The sequence below is a fragment of the Saccostrea echinata genome, unplaced genomic scaffold (assembly GCF_033153115.1).
Source record: "Saccostrea echinata isolate AGI-Se365-2 ecotype Australia unplaced genomic scaffold, CSIRO_AGI_Sech_v1 ptg000032l, whole genome shotgun sequence".
Lineage (NCBI taxonomy): Eukaryota > Metazoa > Mollusca > Bivalvia > Ostreida > Ostreidae > Saccostrea > Saccostrea echinata.
Window position 1 is genome coordinate 6,725,252 of NW_026889781.1, and position 25,054 is coordinate 6,750,305.

A 25,054-nucleotide genomic window follows, 5' to 3' on the forward strand; every position below is an offset into this window, starting at 1 on the left:
AAATACCCTTAAAAATAAAGTGTCCATCTATATTACAAAAGTATTGTCTAATTTATTGAAGCTTGTAGGGAATTGGGCATCATAAGGGATTGAGGAGCTGTTTGGGGAACATCTGTAACGGTTCCCGTTACAATTAGCACTAGTTTAGAGTCATTTTAAGATATTCTGATGAATGCGCAATAGGATCACATACTCTTTCCTTTGGAGTATTTTTGAATATACATTAACTAATATTTCGTATCTAATTTCAAATAAAACTTGTTAAGGTTCTGTTTCTTTTTAATTTATGTGTCTGTTTATTCAATTGGTCACAGAATGTGATGATGGATTCTTTGGAAAGCAATGTAGTTTTTCTTGTGGACATTGCAAACAATCGAATGAATGTCATCCAATCAATGGAACTTGTATGCATGGATGTTCCGGGGGATATAAAGGACAGTTCTGCAATAAAAGTATATAAGAATTAACAACACATATTGCTACAAGAAATTGTCATCTAAATTCACATCATATCTTAAAAAAATTGGTGCATCTATAAAATAGCCAGCGTTAAAACATATCATATTCATCTTTAAGCTTGTGCAGACGGATATTATGGAGAAGATTGTGTTCACATGTGTAATTATACATGTAAAGGATGTAATAAAACAAACGGTGTTTGTGAAAATGGATGCCATGCGGGTTGGAAAGGGGAATACTGTCATAAAAGTAAGATCTTGGAATCTATTCACATTTTCTTTCTGTGGTCGTTTTGCATTAGTTTTTTATGTAATCATAGTTTGAATGATGTATAATAAGGCATTTTCTCTGACAAGGTAAACTAAAATGCTTAATTCCATTTTATGAATTTCAATCAATAATTACTAAAAAGAAAGATTAGATAGATTTGCACAAAATTCTACTTTTTCTTTTCTTTTTCCTATTCTCAAACAAAATGCACTCCAGTGGATAAACACGACTAATCCATTGTACAATCTCAGGGAAAGATACTTAATAAATAGATATGAAGGCAAAAACTAGCTTTTTGGTAATGTTATTTTCCAGAATGTGACGGGGGAATGTATGGGAATAATTGCAGCATGATTTGTGGAAATTGTTTAAACAAAGAGCAATGTCAGCCAATGAACGGGACATGTATAAATGGTTGCACAGAGGGATATAGAGGGGTGTTCTGCAATGAAAGTAAGACATGTAGAAAACTCTTATCTTCATTTTTCTCCTAAAGATTGTTATAATTCCGTTCGTGGCATGTCCCCAAATACGTAAATGAATCCCATTTGGTAACAAATATGAATGGTTTGCAGCCTGTCAGAGCGGGACATTTGGAAGAAACTGCCTGGATGTTTGTAACAGCACATGTTATGGATGTAACAGAACAAATGGTAAATGTAACAGTGGATGTCATCCAGGATGGAAGGGAGATTACTGTCACCAAGGTAAGCGAGTTTTATGTTACCATTAGGATGTTACCATTATTACATGTAAACCAATAAATCAAAGTTTACATTAGTTAGAATTGAGCTTTTATATTCTAAACTTAAGAACTATATTCCTTTTCACAAAAAATTGAAGTTTTTGTGTAAGATTTTAACTTAAAAATCTCTTACGACAAATCTTAAGTGTTTTTCACGAATGCATTCGTAGCAGATTGAACTTCAGATTTTACTTACGACAGACTTCATCCCTAGCAACGACTTCAATACACTGTATGTGGGTGAAAATAAAAATAAAACTTAGTTTTCAACATTTGTCAGCATAACAAGCATTATTGACTACAAATATCGAATACAATCGTTTGTGAAGGAAGGAAGTTTAAAATCTGACGTTTCAATAACAAGTCTGACGTAAAAGTAGGTCATACAAAAATCTTAAGTGAAACTTACATCATAAATATTTTGTAATGTATTTCATTTAATTTTTCGACAATTAGTGTGAAAAAAAAATAAAGTATTATTGGAAGTTGCTTTAAACAGTTCAATGTAACATGTATTTTGGTTTTTGCGGATATATTTTTACAATAAAATCGTTTTTAAAATACTTAAGAGTGGGTTGGGGCTCTCGTAAAGTTACGACACATTTTGCACTTACTACTTTCTTTTTTCTTTTTTTTTTTCTTTTGTGAAAAAGATTTTTATCATAACCTTTCACTTAAGATAAAAATATGTGGTAAGAATTTTTGTGAAAATGTCCACTGATCTTTGCGTCGCCGGTTTAAATCATATTGAATCGCAATTTAAATCGTCTCGTTGAGAGTGATTTTCAATTTTCCAAATACGACTGCATAAACTGTTGTCCAATGTCTTAATTGTGAAGGATTTGTGAAGAGGAACTCGAGCACAAAGCTTGACACTGTAATGAAGAATATCAATCACCGAAGGCTTTTCCTCTTATAAACTTAAAAAAAAAAAAGACTTTGAAAAAAGTTTCTTCTTTTATATTTTTTCTTCTTTTTTCATACCATATTTCAGAATGTGACAGCGGATTTTACGGAAATAATTGTAGCATGCTTTGTGGACACTGTATGGTCTTAGAACAATGCCACGCTATCAACGGGACATGTATAAATGGTTGTGAGGAAGGATATAAGGGGAACTTTTGTAATGAAAGTAAGTCATACTGGAATTTGAAATATTATTTCTTTTCCGTAATTTTGTTTATATCTTAGCATTTTCTCCAAATTGTATGAAAAATATCTCTAGAGCGTTCGTATGGCTTACAGCCTGTAAAAACGGAACATTTGGAAGAAACTGTCTGGAGACCTGTAACAGTACATGTTATGGATGTAACGCAACAAATGGAATTTGTGAAAGTGGATGTTATCCAGGATGGACGGGTGATTACTGTCATGAAGGTATTTGTATAAATTGATTTATTTAAATATATCTGAGAGTCATAAGTGTGCTTATACAATCAGAACAGTGTATTGGCTGAAATGGTATTATTGACGTGTTACACACTAATCACACGATTAATCATGATTAAATCAACATGCCCTATGATTTTTTTTTTTTTTTTTTTTTTTTTTTTTTTTTTTTTTTTTTGCAATTCAAACAATGTGCATGAGCATATATTTCTTTTTTCACTTTATTTGACAATTAAGAATTTTAATAATTCCAGAATGTGAACATGGATTTTTTGGCGAACAATGTAACGCCTCTTGTGGACAGTGCAGAAAACCAGATGAATGTCATCCAATAAATGGATCGTGCTTAAATGGTTGTTCTGAAGGATTTGAAGGACGATTATGCAACGAAAGTAAATATGAAAGAAAATGAGAAAAATCATATAAAGTTAAAGTTGTATAATTTCGTCACCACGGTTTTAAAAGAAATTAATCGGAAAAAACATCATTCCATAAGACATAACATCCGAATAAGATAAGTTTCACTGTCTAACGCAGCTATGTTAAGGCTTCCCGAAGCTTTAAAATGCGCTCAAAACATAATATGTCATTGCGAGGTCGGTTTTGGTTTTAATTTATAAGTATTGAACTTTAGTACTTCCAATTTATATGAAGGGTTTCCTCGGCTATATATTAGCATATTTGTTATGATATCACATGACTTTTTTGATCACGTGACGGTCATTTATAATTTTTGAAGTGTTTCATATAAATCGCTTCGGCGCAGCTGATTAACACAATAATTATTAACATTTTGTTATATAAATAAACTCATCGTATCCTTGTGTATCCGAAATGTGTTTGGGAAAAGTCGTAGTATTACTTGGGTACAAAATATTTCCTGAGAAATTCAACTAACCTACAAATTTGAGGGTATTTTCCACACAATATCGTAATCTATATTTAAACAAAGCCAACACACATTTTTCCCAAGCAAGATTCAGTTAGAGAAGAACCTCTTCTTACAGATTTCCACAAAAATTCTTAGATTAATCCTCATTAATCACCTGCGCCAGACTCTTTTATACACACAAAATAAATTCTACCTCCAACCACGGGTATAAAACAGAGTACATTTCAAAAGTATATTTTTCATAAGCATTTTGAACATGATGAATTTCAATCAAGGGTAGGTAAGCGGTGTGTTTTTAAAATATTCGGACATATAAGACTTAAAAAACCTTTCACGACCCGTGAATTTTGCAATAGCTATCTAGCATTTTACATGCAGTTTGAAATAAAGTGTAAAGTTCATGACACTCTCCCCGTCATAACACCTCAAGTTTGTAGTGACCTGACGTCATTTTCCATTATGACGTCATATTTTGGTAGTTAAGAGATGTGAAGGCACAGAGTACACTGTCATATTCTACGGGAAGCCTTAACCTACCTGCGTACGTCCAAAAGTTATGAATGTTAAAATTTAGCAATTAACCTAAAAATGTAATACATTTTTTCTCTCTATTCCCCTAGCATGTACTTATGGATTCTTTGGAGAAAATTGTGTCAACAGCTGTAATGATACATGTTTCGGCTGTAATAGGGAAACTGGTATATGTGATAATGGATGTTATCCTGGTTGGAGAGGAGAATTCTGTCATGAAGGTAAAAATAAAATAATAATAATAATAATAATAATAATAATAATAATAATAATAACTAGAAACTCATTACTAGTAATGAGAAGGTCTTCCGTTATACTACTTCCTGTCTGCATGAACATGTCTTTTCCAACGTCGGTATTAGCCTAAAACTTATGTAGAAGCAAAATAACTTAAAAAAATACTTTTTGATTCATTTCCTGTCACGACCGGAAGTAATGACGACAGACGATTTTTACACGATGCAAATGAACTGATGACTGACTATAAGTCCTGAAAGTTTTAGACTTCAATCTTTTACTCTTGCCGAGCAATTGTGAGAACACATTCTAATTTTGGGGACAGAAAAACACACTACCGGAAGTGAATTGAATAAAAATCTCTGAGTTTTCTCATGACATTTGTAGTATCTACAGGATATGTAAAAAAAAAAAAAAAAAACATTTCAAATACTTATCTGTAAATGATATTTATGAGAAAGCTAAACATCGAAATAACGTAGTTTATCTCTTTAAACCGGAAGTTTACAGTTTTTGTTTCCGGTGGAATCTAACATATTTCAAAACACGAAAGAGATGCAACAAAGTGATGCAAGTTTTAATTTTATAAAGAAAAGTTGAAATTTTCGATTTTTTGATCACTTCCTGTGACGACCGGAAGTGACGGCTGCCGCGTCTAACCCTATGTGTTTTGCCTACTCCTCAAGGTCTATTACTCTTTTAAGTTTGGTGTCTTAATCTCATGCCGTTTCCGAGATCTCGCTGAGATAACTTTTCATTTTGAGGACAGGAAAAACACGCGACCGGAAGTGAATTTTACTAAGATTTTTGAAGTTACTCTAGACATTTGCAGTCTGAATAACATATCTAAAAATCTTTTCAAATACTTTATCTATAAAAGATATTTAAGGGAAAGTAAAATACTCAAATTATGTAGTTTTCCTCTTCTAACCGGAAGTTGTCGTTTTTGTTTCCGGTGGGACTGACATATTTCGAAACTACACATAAGATGCAATAATGTGATGCAAAAAAAAATTCAAAAAAGAAAAGTTGAAATTTTCGATTTCTTTGATCACTTCCTGTGACGACCGGAAGTGACGGCTGACACGCTTAACCCAAATGGGCTCGCCTACTCCTCATGATCTATTACTCGTATAAGTTTGGTGTCTTAATCTCTTACCGTTTCTGAGATCTCACTCGGAAAAAATATTTTTGAAAAAAACGGAAATCGGACATATCTGACGACCGGAAGTGAATTTTGACAAAATGAAAAAAACTCCTCGGGGTATTTTCATTCTCTATCAACCCTGAAAATTTCAGGAAAATCCATCCAGTCATCTCTGAGAAATCCTGCCTACAAAAAAAGGGGAAAATAATAATAATAATAATAATAATAACTAGAAACTCATTACTAGTAATGAGAAGGTCTTCCGTTATACTACTTCCTGTTTGCATGAACATGTCTTTTCCAACGTCGGTATAAGCCTCAAACTGATGTAGAAACAAAATAACTTTAAAAAAAATACTTTTTTTGCTTCATTTCCTGTCACAACCGGAAGTAATGACGACACACGATTTTTACACGATGCATATGAACTGATGACTGACTATAAGTCCTGAAAGTTTTAGACTTCAGTCCTTTACTCTTACCAAGCAATTCTGAGAACACATTCTAATTTTTGGGACAGGAAAACACACGACCGGAAGTAAATTGAATAAAAATCTCTTAATTTTTCTCATGACATTTGTAGTATCTACAGGATATGTAAAAATAAAAAAAACATTTCAAATCTGTAAGTGATATTTATGAGAAAGCTTAACATCGAAATAACGTAGTTTATCTCTTTAAACCGGAAGTTTACAGTTTTTGTTTCCGGTGGAATCTAACATATTTCAAAACACGATAGAGATGCAACAAAGTGATGCAAGTTTTAATTTTATAACGAAAAGTTGAAATTTTCGATTTTTTGATCACTTCCTGTGACGACCGGAAGTGACGGCTGACGCGTCTAACCCTATGTGTTTTGCCAACTCCTCGAGGTCTATTACTCTTTTAAGTTTGGTGTCTTAATCTCATGCCGTTTCCGAGATCTCGCTGAGATAACTTTTCATTTTGAGGACAGGAAAAACACGCGACCGGAAGTGAATTTTACTAAAATTTTTGAAGTTACTCTAGACATTTGCAGTCTGAATAACATATCTAAAAATCTTCTCAAATACTTTTTCTATAAAAGATATTTAAGGGAAAGTAAATTACTCAAATTATGTAGTTTTCCTCTTCTAACCGGAAGTTGTCGTTTTTGTTTCCGGTGGGACTGACATATTTCGAAACTACACATGAGATGCAATAATGTGTTGCCAAAATTAATTCAAAAAAGAAAAGTTAAAATTTTCAATTTCTTTCATCACTTCCTGTGACGACCGGAAGTGACGGCTGACACGCTTAACCCAAATGGGCTCGCCTACTCCTCATGATCTATTACTCGTATAAGTTTGGTGTTTTAATCTCTTACCGTTTCTGAGATCTCACTCGGAAAAAATAATTTTGAAAAAAACGGAAATCGGAAATATCTGACGACCGGAAGTGAATTTTGAAAAAAATGAAAAAAACGCCTCGGGGTATTTTCATTCTCTATCAACCTTGAAAATTTCTGAAAATCCATCCAGACATCTCTGAGAAATCCTGCCGAAAAAAAAGGGGGAAAAAATAATAATAATAATAAACAGTACAATCGCTATATGGTCTTCCGTCTGGAACGGAAGACCTTAATAAACAGTACAATCACTATAAGGTCTTCCGTCTGGAACGGAAGACCTTAATAAAAAACATACTCACAAAATCTCCGACTGTATCATGTTTCTGTCTATGTTTCTTCTATACTACAATTTAGTGTTCGATGATTATTAGATATTTTCCCCCTTTTTTTCTCTATTTGTTTATTTATTGATTTAGGCATTCATTTATCTTTATTTTTTTTAAGTTCCTAACGTGGCTTAAGTAGAAAACAAATGACTGATAAAATAAATCGACATTTCATGATAAAAGAACATTCAAGCTTTTGTATGATTATTTTTACCAGAACAGTTTTCCTCGACATTTTTTTTTAATGGAATTTTCTTAGAGAATAAATTAAGCTATTGCCCTGACTTCTCTGAAAAGACTATGAGGTATTCAGAAGACAAAAGTGGTATTGATTGTGAATTTTAATTGTTATAGAATGCAAAGGTGGATTATATGGAATTAACTGCAGCATGCCTTGTGGGAAATGCGTAAGCTCAGAGCAATGTCATCCAATTAACGGAACATGTATGAACGGTTGTGATGAAGGATATCAAGGGACTCTCTGCAATGAAAGTAAGACGTAAAAGACAGATTTACAGTTTCTTGATAAAATTGTTAGTATTTAAAAAATGTGTCAACAGATATAGAGTTAATGTTTGCTACAAAATGTTATACTTTCAGCATGCGAAATTGGAAGATTTGGGAGAAACTGTATGAAGATATGTAACAAAACATGTTATGGTTCTACATGTAACAGAACAAATGGTAAATGTGACAGCGGATGCCATCCAGGATGGAAGGGAGATTATTGTCATGAAGGTAAGCAATTTACCAAAAATAAATAAATAAATAAATAAAAATATTTAAAAAATCCTAGAGTTTATCGGTATTGCTGCATTGATTTTTATTCAGTTCACTTTGCCCAAAGGTTCTTCAGAATTATCAGATAATACAGATGCAGTTTGCCCAAAATCGCCAACTTTTGGAGAAAATGGGGCAACGGTACATTTAGAAGAAGCAGATTTAAATGTGAATGTAATGGGTAAAAAAAAAAAAAAAATCAAAATTAAAAGCTCTGATTACAAATTTAAAAATATAAGCATCCTTTAAAAGCTTATGTATGGAAAGAAAAATTCTTCGAACTGTTACTTCTTGGACCAAGGGTTATATGAAGATAAACATTTTTTTTTTAAATATATCTTTCAACGTCATAAGGATATGATAAATGATATCATGATGTAAATATTTTTGGTAGTACTCTTTGGAATCATAGCCCATTACGTAAGAGTTTGACCATAATAAGGAATCAATAGTTTGAAAAGAAATATTGAGAACTGATCCAGCTAGTGCAAATAAAGATATAAATATGCGAGCATCGTCAGGTAAGGGAAATTCTATTTGGATCATCGGTTGCCCTTGGAGATAGGATGAAACCACAATCGTGGATAAATATTTTATATGGGATTGTGCAAAGCAAAAGTAAACATCTTTGTAATCTTTTAAGAAACAAAGTCATGTTTATCTTATCAATATGCGAGCAAACTTATATTGTCAATACATTTGTAAATTTGTTTAAATGATTAGGGCAGAAGTATGATGGAGGCAAAATAGAGAATTGATATTTTACTTTATGCCAAACACAGGGATATATTTTTACATTGCGTATGTACAGGTATATAGGGTAAAATCATTTGGGAACAGGAAGGGTAATCTTACTCGGTTAATAATTCATACCCAGGGTACATGCATGTAAATTCAAACTTAAATATATCATGACCTCCTGGAACTACATTTGTTCAACAATATGGGAGCATTGTTTTTCATGTGAAGAGGAGTAGGGGATTTATAAGTTTCTTGAACAGCAAGACAAAAATGACCAAGGTGTCCAAATGGATCATTTGATCATGGAATTTTGTCTGGTTAATAGCGAGTTTCAATATGCTCTTTGATAATATCTGTCATTTTTTTATCACTGAAGACTGTGATGATGGGTTCTTTGGCGAAAACTGTAACATGACTTGTGGATATTGCAAGGAGTCAGAAGATTGTAACCCAATAAATGGCTCGTGTTTATATGGATGTTCTAGGGGATATGAAGGAGAGTTTTGCAACAAAGGTATATCAAGCATAAAGTAATGGAATAAATGCATTTCAAAAAGATATTATTAAATTAACAAAGCAGAATAAGCTTATTCAAAAACTTTCTTATCCTTTAAGCATGCAGTCAAGGATATTTCGGAGAAAATTGTGCCAGTACATGTAACGATACATGTAAGGGATGTAACCGAACGAATGGCATTTGTGAAAATGGATGTCACCCTGGTTGGAAAGGAACGTACTGCCATGAAGGTAAATATTCCACAATTTTTACAAAGTCACAATCTCAGAGTTTACTTTCCTCGGGTGCTTTCAAGAAAAAAATCGTTATTATAAAAAAAAAAAAAAAAAAAAAAAAAAAACACAAGTAAAATTTAAAGTCAATACATTTGCACAGCTGATAATATTCTTTTTAAATCTTAGTATGTAACAATGGATTTTATGGAGATAATTGCAGCAGGGTTTGTGGAATTTGCTTGAGGTCCGAGCAATGTCAACCAAATAATGGGACGTGTCAAAATGGTTGTGATGAGGGTTTTAGAGGGATATTGTGCAATGAAAGTAAGATATGCTGGAATAATTTAAATTCGTATTTTGAAACATTATAAGTATTTATTTCAGTTTTTCGCCTTTATTGCAAATACACGTGAAAATACCATTTAGTCAAATAATAAGATGTTTTACAGCATGCAGGATAGGAACATTTGGACGAAACTGTCTAGAAACCTGTAACAGTACATGTAAAGGATGTAATAGAACAAATGGTATCTGTGACAATGGATGTCATCCTGGTTGGCAAGGAGAATTCTGCAATGAAGGTGAGGGCCTGTAAGCAAATCCCAATTATTTTTTTTTTAAATAATTCTGCTACATGAAATTGCTGAAGCAGAAGAAGCTGTATGCAATCCACATCAATGTGTTTAATTCAATGATAACGTACATTTCAATACAGTACTTCACAGTCATTATAGCGCAAACATATAGAATATTTACATTAATGTCATCACCTTTACGTTAGATATCATTGTGCATGCACATAATGAGGGTGACCAAGAAAATGATTTATGTTTATGACACACAGCGCAGGAGATCCTGAAAAAAAAAAATCTTTTCAAAGCCCTATTTCATTCGGCGTTTGTGAAATAGTTTGATCGATATGAACAATCCATACATTAAGCTAATTTTCAAGGGGGGGGGGGGGGGGATGACGACATATCTTGCAATATAAATACTTAAGAGGCTGATTGTCGAATGTTCCAAATCTTGTAAAGTCCAACATAAATATTAAATATTTGTACAAGTCTTGCATATATAAAAGGGAAAAAACTTTAATTTGAAAGAAATTAACATGGGACAAGGAGATTTTTAAATCCTGTTATTTTCTTCGAAATCGGGTTCAACCTTTCATCTTCCATGCACTTTTTTTTCTATTTAAGGAGGGGTTCTTCTCATAAGAACACTTTTTTCTTATTTTAAAAATCAATGAAATTTTCAAGAATCAAGGAGACAATATCAGTAAGTAATGATATTAGTTAGATTAAATTTGACGGTTTTATATTAGAGGCAAGGTCAGGTCAAGTTCAGTACCTTTTCCCTGGACATAAAGAATAAAAAAATTACTGTTGCCAATCATGTGATGCCTACTTCTATTTCAATAAATTAAATGTTTTTCTTTTTGCATAAAGAGCTATTACCATATAGGGTCAATAAGATGATTTACCAAATTGACATAAATAATTTAACTAAAATGGATATTGGCTAATCCGAATTTTCTCTATTTTTCTTAAAATTTTAAGATATTTTAGTTGTTTTTATATGCTTCCTATATTTATTTTTTCTTCTTCTTATTTTCACATATGGTAAAGTTGTCACATAAAGATACAAAATGATTTAAAAACAAAAAGTTTACTAAGAGAGAAAAAACACTTTTTACGGATTTTTGGCTCAAATCTGAACTTGGATTGGAAGCTTTTAAAGGCTAACATAATTGTAGTTTGTTTGGAAAATCATATTTATTTGATATATTTTAAAACTGTAGTCCCTTATTATTAATTTAACTTACATTTAAAAATTTTCTCCAAGTCTTTGATTGTGTAAAAATCATAACTAAGTTCATTGTTCTATAATTATTTTGAGAGGCAGAAAAGAAGATATTTTCATACGCCGCCTTTCCGCCAAAAATATAGTCCCTGCTAGATTTCAAACTCAGTTTACCACTTCTATTTTAAGTTGTACAATTGTGATGAGGAAAGAAAAATATGATCTTTTAAGTTTCTTACATCTAAATATATAAAACATATAAGCAAATATACTTTGAATATTTCATCTAGTCAGAAACCAGACGAGAATCCCTCCTTAATATAAAGTCTATATAAAAAAATACTAAATGAATATACTGGTCAGAGCTTGCTCTTAGTATGACAACATTTAAAAGCAAGGCATGCCACTCACTGATAAATTGATGTTACAGGGATTTCAATATGATCGTTTGAAGTCAGAATTTGGTAATTTTTTGGGGCTTTATAATGATTTTCTAAGCAAATATTCGACTACGCTCTTTATTCTTGATCAATTCATTGGTGTCACGGCGGATGTAACCAGAAAACAGGGGATGTTAACTCCTCCTGGAAACTTGATCGCACCTGTGGAATATCCAGGGGTTCGGGTTATAAGCCCTCTTTTCATATTTGTATTGTTTATAGATTTTTTTAGATTGATCACCGTTCATTATTTTCACCTATTAAATTTACTTTAAAATTTCAAATGATTAATTTCCAGAATGTGATGATGGCTTCTTTGGAGAGCAATGTAGTATGACTTGCGGGCATTGCAAAGATTCTGAGGAATGTCTTCCTATAAATGGGACGTGTTTAAATGGTTGTTCCGAGGGATTTGAAGGACAGTTTTGCAATGGAAGTAAATAAATGAAATGATTTTTTTTTTGCAAATGTATACATATATAAAATAACAATTTAAACAAATATGGTACACTACTAAAAAACGTAATTTCACTTGCAATCTTAAGAAAAAGGTGTATTTCATTTTTCTTTTCTAATTTTTGTCATGAAGCTTGCACTGAAGGATATTTTGGAGAAGATTGTGTTCAGGAGTGTAACAATACATGCAGAGGATGTAATGGAACAAACGGAGTTTGTGAGAATGGATGTTTTCCTGGTTGGAAAGGCAATTATTGTCATAAAGGTAAGAGTATTATAGGTTTTGCTCTAAGAATCGGTTCTTTAATTAAAGTGATGAACTATCTTTTTAACCCTTTAACCCCCAGAGACGCATTTGGACGCATTTTCAGCATTACAGATATTTAACTGTCGGCGTTTTCTTAATATTCGGATTACAACAAAACAATTGATATTTTCTGAAACTAGAGAAGAAACTTAACATTTTTTTTTTACTTAAAGTTTTTCTGTGCGATGTTGAGATATTATCATAAACTTGAATTGAATATTGCATATCATTGCAGGAAGTTGATTAAACTACGCATAAATGACTGATTTTGTGCTATCTTCTGTTGGCTTTATCTTAATTACAAACAAAATAAAATAAAAAATGAATGCCATAACCTGAAAGCTGGGAATTTTCCCTAGATTATTTTTTTCCGGACATTATAGGGTACATGAATCAGTTACAGAGATATATGTCGTTGGATATTGGAACTTTTACGAGTAAAACAAACAAAATGCACTATGACGTCATTTTACGTTTTACATACACAATGAAATCCTTCATGAGCTCAGTGTAAAACAAACTGATTCTTTTGATATATGAAACAGATTCATTTTTTTCAAAAATGAATCATTTGCAAAGAAAAGTTAATGTACGACACGTTTTGAGCCATAAACATGTAATAAAAGGATTTTTCCATAGCTTTGAAAGATATATACATGTATTAATAGTCTTTGGCCCAACGCCCCGATTGCGTGCACCCATTGTATCAGAAATCCCTGTCAAATTTTGTGTCAGTCCTACATGTAGTAGGAATAAATAATCAAATAATTAAATATTATCCTTATCTCTTTTCTAATGTTCAGATTTATTATTAAAAGTGAAAAAATAATATAATTTTTTTTCTAGTACTTGGTGTACTTTGAAAGGAAAAGACGAGTGCATTTTTATTAAAGCGACAGGATAGATAACGCAGTTAGCCTTTATTCTATGATTAAAAGATGAAAAAAAAAAACCTGTCACAATGAAAAAAAAAATATATCAAAAGTACAATGTAGTACGTCGTAAACGTAGCGAAACAAACAGCCGATTTTTATCAGATTGCTATATTTATAGAAATAACTTCTTAATAAACACACTGGAAACTCGGGTTTCTTTGTTCGTGTTAAATTCATGTTTTAAGTCATCACAGAGCTAAGAACAAATCTATATCAAACTGGATAAAGTGGAAAACTTGGGATAAACTAACAAATTCTCCCTCATAACTTATCCTTTACAGATTAGCCGGGATTACAAGTATGTGTATTGAGGAAGCTGAAAAGTTAAATCCACTGCTACAACAAAAATAAAACGGGGCAAGTATGTAAAATATTTGCCAGAACATCTCGCAAAAATAGCAAAATGCGCTATTGGATGAATATAAAAACCACCATTTAACTATTTTTTAAAAGCTGTGGAAAAATGTTAATGAAAGTACAATCAAAAGTATTCGGAAACTATGCCTAAGCTCTATAATATTGGTAAACCTTTTTTTTTCACTATAGAAATGAACGGAAAATATTTTTAAAACACCCCCTTTCCTTTCTTCAGCGATTATGAATTATTATTTAACAAATGTATACCAAAGCTCTTGTTGTTTCACGGGGGGGGGGGGGGGGAGGGGGGGTATGTTTAAAGATAAATTTACATGAGTTAAACGTATGGAACAAATGAAGGATTATTTATCCATGTCCATGAGTATTTTAAAATCTGAGTACTATTTTAAAATTTGGTGATGTTTTAAAGCCTGATTTCAATAGATATATCTTTAGACCCCTTATAAAAGAATTGAGTTAAGAACAATTAACAATTTCACACTGGTGTTAATACTGTTATATTGTAATTTTTGAATTTACCGGGTGGTAGTTAACAACAAGAGGCCCATGGGCCACATCGCTCACCTGAGCTCATCGGCTAGGAAGAAGTAGAAATCAGCTCAGTATTGAACGGGGAAAGGGGGGCAAACTTTAATTTAAATTACCTCAGGATGCTTCCATATCAATATTACTAATCATGGCTTTGCTGTTCTTAAACAGAAGAATTTGAAAGATTTTTTTCCTAAGTTTTCCACCCTCACGGAAAATATTCTTTAGAGCTCTTGCTCCGTGATTGGAAGGTAAGGGGTTCGAGCTTCGGCCGCGACTGACCTAAGTCGATGAAAAATAGGTAGCGACTGTACCTTCGCCAAGCGCTCAACACTTTGAAGTGAAAGTTGCGGGTCATTCAGATGAGACCTTTATAACCGAGGCCCTGTGTTACGGCAGGCGTAGGCACGATGAAGATCCCTCACTGCTCAATGGCCCTCGGCACTCAGCCGAGGAAAGGTCTAAATTTGAAGCCCTTCACCGGTATATGGTGACGTCTCTTATGAGTGAAAAATTCTTGAACGGGACGTAAAACAAAATACATTCAATCAATCCTATGTTTTCCTATGCAAAACTCTGATTTCTCTTTGTGGTCCCACACTACCCACCATAAATTTAACAAATTTGAATCAACACTTCCTGAGGATGTTTCTACAATAATATGACTAATCATGGCTTTGCTGTTATTGAGCAAAAGATTTTTTCAAGATGATTCCTATATTTTTTTTCTTATGCAAAACCTAACTGAACCCCTGTTGTGCCCCCATGATTTGAACAAATTTGATTCTACAATACCTAAGGTTACTTCTGTATAAATATGACTAATAATGGCTAAATTGTTCTTGAGAAGATTTTAAAGATATTTCCAATGTAAAAGCATTTCACAATAGAAAAGGATTTATCAAGAGATAGTTTCAAAAATTTAATTAACTAAGCAGTAATTAATTAACAAAAATTGTATTGAAATCTATGGGACAGGCGATTTCTTTTAAAAATAAATATTCAAATAATATGAATATTTATAAATACTGTGGTGGAAAGATGCATTAAAACATCAGAAATAGAACGACAATTGAAAAGGATTTTTTTTTACCTGATAAGTTTTTTTTTTATAATAGATTTTTTCCATTGATTAAAAACAGAGGGAGATAACCCTTACCAAAAGTCAAGGTCAAAAATTAGACACATTTCACCCTTACATGTAATAGAAAAAATGGATATTATGTCAAAATCTAGTGAATATTAAACACCTACACCTCTGTTGTGTTTTCAATTTCATTGAATCTGTTGCTATTAGGGATGGAATACCTTAACTTCTTTATTGCTGATTCAGCATCAAACTTCTTCTGCTAGCTTCTGAATGCCTGACTTTCTCAAAGCTTTGCCTTATATACCCTTTGGTTAGGCTAGTCCATTCCAAGGCTTGTCAGGTCATTCCATTATTTGAGGTCTTCATTGCGTTTTACTCGAATATGCCCCTTAACCATTACACCTATATATTCCTATGTAAGACTTCGACCCCCTCTTGTGGCCCTGCCCTACCCCCAGGGGTCATGATATAAAAAACTTGAATCTACAGTATGTAATGAAGCTTTCACATAAGTTTCATTTTTCCTTGTCCAGTGGTTCTTGAGAAGAAGATTTTTAAATGATGCCACCAGATTTTCATAAATTCTTAATTATCTCCCTTTGAAAGACGACGTGGTACTTCCTGTGAACAAACTTAAATTCCCTTCACCCAAGGATGCTTTGTAGCAAGTTTGGTTGAAATTGGTCCGATGGTTCTTGAGAAGAGGTCGAAAATGTGAAAAGTTTACGGGCTACAGACGACAGACGGACGCCGGACACTCTTTGATCAGAAAAGCTCACTTGATGATTGATAGATTGATTGTATGTTGTTTTACGTCCCATTCGAGAATTTTTCACTCATATAGAGACGTCGCCATATACCGGAGAAGAGCTTCAAATTTTGACTCAGGGCCATTGAGCAGTGAGGGATCTTTATCATGGCAACGCCTACCTTGACACGGGGCCTCGGTTTTTAAGGGCTAATCCGAAGGACCCGCAACTTTCTCTTCAAAGTTCCGAGAGCCCGGCGAAGGAAGAGTTGCTACCCATTTTTTTTATCGACTTAGTTCAGTCAGGGCCGAGATTCGAACTCACAACCTCCGTATCACGGAGCGAACGCTCTACCGACTGAGCTACCGTGAACGGTAAATGCACACTTCGGTTAGCTAAAAATTACAATATAACAAGTTGTCATAGTGTAATTTGTTGTATTTACTTCCACCCGGTAAATTCAAAAATTTCAATATGACAATACATTTATAACATAATTCAATCACTAGTGAACTCTTGTTTGCAAAAAAAAAAAAGAGTCAATTTTATTGAATTAAGGCGTGTAAAATTAAGTTGGAATCGAGAGTTAGTGTGCGTAGTTCTTTACCATACTGTCCCCATGGCTGTCTTTTAAAACTTAATGATGAACTAGTGATATTGTATGTTTGAGTACATATCAGGGTGTTGTGAATTCTCAAATGCAGGTCGCTGGAACCAGGCAAGTAATTTTATTCAATGATAAAACTCTACTGAAGTAAATGGGGGCCCATTTGATATAAAAAACGACTGGGCATTGTTTCTTCTGAAACAAGTGGGTTTTCCAAAAAGAAGAGAAAAACGGTATTCAAGGTTAAATATTTTCTCGCATGATTCCAAGGACATCAAAGCAACATTTAACAAACGAATAAGAGACAAAGTTCAGCAAAATCTCTCCTCCTCTCACTTCGACGAACGTTTTATAGATGTCCATTTTTGTAACGTTGATATTTGTAATTTTAATGTATACCATGACGTTGAATATAGTATACCCATGTTTGTTAGAAAGTTCCCTTCTCAAAATTGCTATTTTTGTAACCATGGCAACACTCTTGAAAAAAAAAAAAACTAAAATAAAGAATTCTGTATCTTACTGTACTTTACATGTGTACCAAATTTTATTGAAGTCAGGCAAAAACTGTAGGAGGGAAAGCGATTTGGAAATTACTGAATATAGTATACCCGTGTCTATTAGGAAGCCCCATTCTCAAAATTACTATTTTTGTTACAATGGCAACACTGTTCATTGAAATAAAAATACTAGAATAAATAGTTTTGTGTTTTAGTATACTCTACACGTGTACCACATTTTATTGAAGTCAGGCAAAAACTGTAGGAGGGAAAGCGATTTGAAAATTGCTTATAATTACGACAATCAGACAGCTGTAAAGCCAAAGTCTTAAGGATGACAGACATTGTGTGATTGTATAAACTCTTCCTATATCAAATTAAGTTGACCAGTATAACTAAAAACTAATTGACTGCATGCTTTGTTTTAATAGTATCACTAAATCCTCTGTTATGGAAACATTATATGTAAATTTGTTTGTATTTCTGGGATGAAAAAGGGGAAAAACACATATTTTGGCAATTATGGGCCTCATTCGTTGCCATGGCAACCACGACGTCATTTTACTCTGCATAATTAAAGACTTTAAGATTTTATTTTTCAGAAAATGTATAGGTTGCTCTATGCAAAAGTGACCAGAAAATGTTAAAATTTCAATTTGAAATTTTTATGCAGTTTTTCAGAAAAAATGCAAAATCTCTGGTAGTTAAAGGGTTAAGACATTTTTGATATTTTCAATACATATTTAGTATTTAGTGGATGAAACTTTCTCATTCATTTATCTAAGAGGTGACTGAAAGATTGCTGATATGAGACGGATTGGAAGAGTTTTGCCTTTCAGTCACCTTTCGAAACCTTAAGGTGATCATTTTGTTGACTGAAAGTTGCAGTTTCATCATCTGATTACCGAAAAAAATATCGATATCGTTTCATACATTCCTTGCAGACAAAAAAGGAACATAATAACCAGAATACAAATTGAACACTTTGAAATGAATCGTTTTGTTGTATTTCTTTTGTTGGTTTTTTTTTCAGCATGCAGCGGCGGATTCTACGGCAGTAACTGTAGCATAACTTGCGGACACTGTGTAAACTTGGAACAATGCCAAGCTATTAACGGGACATGCATGAACGGTTGTGATGAAGGATATGAAGGGACATTTTGCAACAAAAGTAAACAGTCAGCAATGTAAAATATATATATTAAAAAAAACAGTCATTTTTTGTTTCCGATTTTTTTTTTCATATTGTAAGTTCAAGAGATATATTTAGTTATTAATATTGACGTACTTGACAGCCTGCGAAATCGGAACATTTGGGCAAAACTGTCTGGAGAAGTGCAACACTGCATGTTTTGGATGTAACACAACAAATGGTAAATGTGAAACTGGGTGTCATCCAGGATGGAAAGGAGACTACTGCCATGAAGGTACGCAATGTAATAGCTATCATTTCACACATGTTGTATTTCATCATCCATGATACAGCTCACTTCTTTCTAATATGCATGCAGTTTAGATGTTTTAACAGAAAAAAAAAATACTATAACTCAAATAGAATTAAATTTTTGCTCAAAAGCTTACTACAATCATATAAAATACACATATTAAACTGGACAATTTTCAAAGCTAACACTTCTTCACCCTCAACTTTGAGTCATATTAATTGATTTCAATTTACTGCTAAATATGTGAATAAATTGTTGCAAATTCTTACTTAAATGATCATTTTAATACCACTATGTAGACTCATAATTTAAATTTGGTTTACGATATCTATGTTTTCTTCTTTCCTTTATAAAACAGATTGATATCTAATCTTCCAAGCCTTAAGTGAATACGACTAAACCTTTTACAGACCTCCTCCATTTAAGGAAAATATATTGTTCCATTATTATGGACTTTATTGTGTTATAATATTCGTCAAATACCAACAAATTCTATTAATTTTTCAGAATGTGATTATGGATTTTTTGGGGACAATTGCGACCAGGATTGTGGATTTTGCAAACAATTAAAGGAATGTCACCAAATAAATGGAACGTGTTTGAGTGGTTGTTCTGTGGGATATGAAGGGGACTTTTGCAATAAAAGTATTTGATTTACATTTTAAACGCGTACTTACATATACATAATTGTTGTATAAAATGTATTGAAATATTAAAAGAAAGCGTTGTAATCACAAGCTAATTACTGTTCTTTTTCTCTTACCATACAGCATGCGTAGATGGATTCTTTGGAGAAAACTGTGTAAAAACATGTAACAACACATGTAAAGGATGTAACAGAACAAACGGTATTTGTGAGAATGGTTGTCATGCTGGCTGGATAGGAGATTTCTGTCATGAAGGTTAAGCAATTAAGTATTTTCACAAAAAAAAAAACATGTTTATTTAGATATCAACCTTTACTTATTTCAACATCTTTTAGAGCAATTGCCTTCAACTAATTTAACCATCATTTATAATGTAAAATTAAAATATTTCTATTTATTCAGGGTTTCAAAGAATAAGATAAAACCAAAAACTCGCTTCCCTTCCCGAGTTATAGGAATCATTTGCCATATCAAAATCTTTTAATAACTATAGAATCAAGGGCCAACAAACAATTAAATTGCATGGCAAACGAGACGACCTCAGCATTTGCTTCTTCAACTTTTCTTATTTATGTTGCAATATCTCGCCTTCACCTGCATATGGTGTGTATACCTCCCAAATTGTTCGATACTCAAGAGAATGCTCCTAGTACAATCAGTTTTAAAACCGAGACAGGCCACTGACAGATAAGTTAATGTTGTATGGATTTTATCAACTTCGTTTAAATCAGTGTTCCGTAAATTCTAAAGTCATAAGGATGACCTTGTCAGCAAGTACAACCTTAGGTGGTATGAGTCGGATTTTCTCTAATTTGTTTTATACCAAATATTGGATCTTTGACTTTATCCAGAATTTGAATTCTGAATGTTTCGTTTACCTCATTAATTTAGGGCTGACGGTGGGTGGTTCCAGTCAACAGGGCGTTCTAACTCCTCCAAGTCATCTGATTCCCTTTTGAATTTCTTGGGGTCCGTCTTTTATTCCCTCCATACAGATTTCTGTTGTTATGAATATTTTTTTTAATTGATCACAGTCTGCTGACTTCGCCTTTTTATACCTATATTCCATTTTTTCAACATTTCTATCTGGCCATTTCCTAAAGTATTTAATAACATAAATATGTGTGTCTAGATTGCCTTTATTAAATTTCCAATGAAACGTTTTAAAACTTATAATTCAAAATGTGTAGTTGCGTTTTATGACAATTGCATGCAAAAATATATATGCTGTAAAAATAGTAAAATCACATTTTTATTCTTATTTTGATTTTGTTTTTTATTTGTAACGAACATTTGGGAAACATACGTATTTTGTTAATTCGTGCTCTTGTTACTGTTTAAAAAAGGTGGAAAAATAAGAATAACAATGAATAAATTGAAATCCATGGAAATTGATTTAAAAAAAAAAAATGAAAATGTGGCTTATACTTGCTCTTTCAGATTTTCATTCCTTAAATTGCTAAAATGGTCTCTGCCATAATGAAATTAAATTAAATTAATCTATTAGAAATACATGTTGTATTTTGTGTGAAACGGTAATACAAACTACAGAATGTGAGGATGGGTTCTTTGGTGAGAACTGTAGCATGACTTGTGGATATTGCAAGCAATCAGAAGAATGTAACCCAATAAATGGGACGTGTTTGAATGGATGTGCTAGGGGATATGAAGGACAACTCTGCAACACAAGTAATCAAAAATAAATCACAGAACAGAAGGTTTATTTACGATTTATATTATAAAATAATAAATTTGAAACTGATAATCTCGCTTAACTGACATTTTCATGAAAATATAAACAATAATTATGATCTCAAAAATTATCTCGTTGTAAGCAGAACATCTGTATATGTGAGTTTGCAGAGGCCACTACATTTACCCTTTTACTAAACTGTATATGAAATGGATATATATATATATATTCTTAAGCATGCAAAGATGGATACTTTGGAGAAAACTGTGCATACAAGTGTAATGAGACATGCCAAGAATGTAACAGAATAAATGGTTCCTGTGGAAATATATGTCATCCTGGTTGGAAAGGAGAATTCTGTCATGAGGGTAAACATTTTTTTTTTCTTAAAATCGTTTGCTTAAAAGTGGTTACTTACAAAGTAAAAAGTGTTAACTTAGAAACTTGATTTATTTATTATACTGATTCTGTTTTATTTTACTTTGGCCAAAGTTACAAGTCCCGTAGTATTGGAGGTGAAAAAAAATATAATGTCGAAAAATAATGGCAAAGCCACTATTATTGCATAACTTTGTAAATAATACCTTAGTGTGTGAAATGAATTGGTATGGAGCTGGCTGTAGTAAGATCTGTGGTAAATGTGTGGACAGCGAGCCTTGTCATCACGTCAATGGTACCTGTGCTGATGGTTGTGAATCAGGATATCAAGGAAATAAGTGTGATAAAGGTAAAAAAAAGGCAATTATATTGTTAAGACTCGCTATGCTGCTGCACAGTTCCATGGTATATTTCTGAGAAGCATGTCTTAAAAAAAATATCCTTGTTTTGAAATAGTCAACGTGTGAATTCTATTTCTTGTAGTTTGTGAATTTGGGTTTTATGGACCTGACTGTAAAAGCGCATGTAGTACGTTTTGTAAAGTATCACGTGACTGCCATCACGTGACTGGTGCCTGTAATTCGGGCTGTAAGGCTGGAGTGAAGGGGGATGAATGTATAATGGGTAAGTGTATAATATTTATATATACTCCTAACATATAAAGTTACTTCTAACATACAAACATATTTGATAACAAAATATATATTTTTCTTACAGTCCAAGACGATAAAAATGTCTCCCAAATAAAATTTTATGGTATTTTGAGCGCTTTTTGTGTCACTCTCCTTGTTATTGGCATTTATGTGCTTTTCAAAATTATAAAGAGGTAAGAAATCACGTTCATTTATCTTTAAAATAATAACTTCTCTAAGATTTAAAGTGCATTATTTTTATCATAAACTTAGAAAAAAAAAACAAATACAAAAACGTGTTTTTTCCCCTACAGAATGAGACATTCAAGAACAATGATTGACACGCCTTATTTTGTCGACGACTCTTCCATTCCTCAAAACGACGATGTGTCTTTGATCAAAAATGACGATCATCCAATAGAATTGAATCACGAAAATCAGGATAATTTGAAATTAGAATCATCTCTTAACTACGACACAAAGCTTTAAAAGAAATTACCTAAATGAGAAATTATTCGTCAAAGATTAATTATCTGATTTTAATTATAATGCCTTATCAATCGTCTAGCAAAGTAAACATCACGGGGAAATCGGGGATATGCAGTTTTGTTTCCTATTTTCTTTCTTCCAATTTTCGTTGTTACTAATATTTTATAAATCTATATTAGTTAAGGTTTTATGATTAGATTTAACAGATATTACATAACCAAGTAAACATTTAAAGCATTTATGTTTTTTTCTTGTAATTAAAATCTTTCAACTAATGGAAGGCAAATTAAACGTTATATACATATATTAAAAACAGTCGCCCGCGTGGCGCACTGATTAGAGCGTCTGCTCTAGAGTCGCGGAGTAAGGAGTTGATCCTTACGTCGCGGGTTCGAATCCCACTGTGGGACGTGGAGACCGGTCCTTCGGATGAGACCGTATAAACCGAGCTCCCGTGTCGCAGTAGGTGCTGGCACGAAAAAGATCCCTCACTGCTCAATGGCCGTAAATGCCGAGTATAGGACAAAATTTGCAGGTCTCCACCGGCAAGTGGTTGCCTTTCCATATGAGTGAAAAATTCTCGAGATGGACGTTAAAACAACATACAAAAAACATATATTAAAAACAACAAAATAGTATATATGTTTCTGTTCTTTTCGAGACGTATTTAATATATATATATATATATATATATATATATATATATATATATATATATATATATATATATATATATATATATATATATATATATATATGATTGCGCCCATGACAAAAGGGCCTTATGGCAATTTTGTTAAAACAGAGAAATAACGTCATAAAGATATGACGTTGCAGACGGTGAGCGTCGACGCAGATTTTTTTATCCACGTGTTTTACGTTTTGACACGTCTAGCTCACTTTTGTCGTTGTTCTCAACATTGAAATAATTATTTATTTTTATTTATATCTTTAATTCACGTCTTGATCTTCTAGTCCACTGATATTAATTAAAATATTTAGATTTTTATTCGAGACCCGTTTCTTTACTACATGTTATATTGTAGCTTTATACGTCTCTGATATCTGGGCTGTACATGTATAGAAGCTTCAGACAAGGTGATTTTCTGGATAATTGAATGTGGATGAACGAATGCGATTTTGATATATAGACAAATTGAAGTTATTTGTTAGACACGTGTATATTATCAAAATATTGCAGAGGAAATCGTTTTCCTGTATAAGATCCGCCCCACCATTCTCAACACATCGATCATGTAAACATTGAAGCATTGGTACATCGTGCATAAATTTTTGACGTAAAATGTTTTAATTGCCAAAAAATTGAAACTGATCACACTTCCTCCAACAGAAAAGAAAAGTATTCTTTTAAGTTTTCACAAATCTAGCAACCAATGACAGACGTGATATTATTTTTAAGAACTATAAATAAAAACAAGAGAGGTAACTCTGACAAGCGAGATACTAGAGAGGTACCAGAGAGGGACTTTTTTTTTTTTTTTTTTTTTTTTTAACACCATTCAAAATCAACATACTCATACAAATTTGCTCCCGTAGTATAAAAAATATTTTTAAAAATCTTACTTATCATCAGTTAAAAAACGTTTTAATTGTAAGTATTATATTTATATTTTCTTTAAAAGTATTTTTGAAAGTTCATGGAACTAGCTGCTGTCAAAGTGAAAGAGGAAAAAAAATATAGAATAAGAAAAGATGCTACATTGAACAGACTTTCATTTATTTTTTAAATTTGTTACATGTGCATCTATTTCAACATGAAATTATTTTTAAAAATAACTTGAATTTTATTTTATTTTTTTTCAGTAATAATGATCATGAATTTAAATAAAATAAATTGAAATTTAAAAAAAATTGTTTCGTCTTATTTTTGTTGTTGCCACTTCCGATATAAGTACTTGAAAACAAACAAAAACTACCGAATGAAATAAAATTGTTCTAATTGTTCTAGCTTAAAAAAAAGTTTACATGTATGTATACCTGATGTGTGTGTGAGAGAGGGAGAGAGAAAGAGAGAGAGAGAGAGAGAGATGTTACATTAAATCCAGTTTATTAATACAATGTGAAATGTGAAACTTTAATGAAAGGGCGAATTTTCAAAACACAACAATATCGTATTATGAAAAGAAATCTCTATCCCTTGGTACTCGTACGTGTTGTGCATAAAAAAGTTCAAAGGTTTTAGCTTTATCTGCAGTTTTAAGTCACTTACAAGTCAAATATATATAATGCTTATCATTCATAGAATCTCAGCATTGTATGTCATTACAGTTCTATTATCTATCTAAAACTCGTTTTCTTATTGAAATAATAATCTCAGTTATCGGTTTAGTATGATATT

At 32.4% G+C, this 25,054-nt stretch overlaps 1 protein-coding gene across 1 annotated transcript in view; it reads left to right on the forward strand.

Annotated features, from left to right (window-relative positions):
- LOC133197902 (multiple epidermal growth factor-like domains protein 10) overlaps window positions 1–22,695 on the forward strand; it is a 32,447-nt gene extending 9,752 nt beyond the window's left edge. Inside the window, exons 4-21 of the mRNA XM_061334083.1 lie at window positions 315–452; window positions 1,045–1,182; window positions 1,305–1,436; window positions 2,720–2,851; window positions 3,118–3,255; window positions 4,376–4,507; window positions 7,720–7,857; window positions 7,966–8,103; window positions 9,263–9,400; window positions 9,502–9,633; window positions 9,805–9,942; window positions 10,068–10,199; window positions 21,055–21,192; window positions 21,433–21,564; window positions 21,786–21,923; window positions 22,058–22,198; window positions 22,292–22,400; window positions 22,521–22,695. Of these exons, the coding sequence (XP_061190067.1) occupies window positions 315–452; window positions 1,045–1,182; window positions 1,305–1,436; window positions 2,720–2,851; window positions 3,118–3,255; window positions 4,376–4,507; window positions 7,720–7,857; window positions 7,966–8,103; window positions 9,263–9,400; window positions 9,502–9,633; window positions 9,805–9,942; window positions 10,068–10,199; window positions 21,055–21,192; window positions 21,433–21,564; window positions 21,786–21,923; window positions 22,058–22,198; window positions 22,292–22,400; window positions 22,521–22,695 (2,459 nt within the window). The remainder of the gene's footprint in view (window positions 1–314; window positions 453–1,044; window positions 1,183–1,304; window positions 1,437–2,719; window positions 2,852–3,117; window positions 3,256–4,375; window positions 4,508–7,719; window positions 7,858–7,965; window positions 8,104–9,262; window positions 9,401–9,501; window positions 9,634–9,804; window positions 9,943–10,067; window positions 10,200–21,054; window positions 21,193–21,432; window positions 21,565–21,785; window positions 21,924–22,057; window positions 22,199–22,291; window positions 22,401–22,520) is intronic.
- The last annotated feature ends 2,359 nt before the right edge of the window (window positions 22,696–25,054 follow it).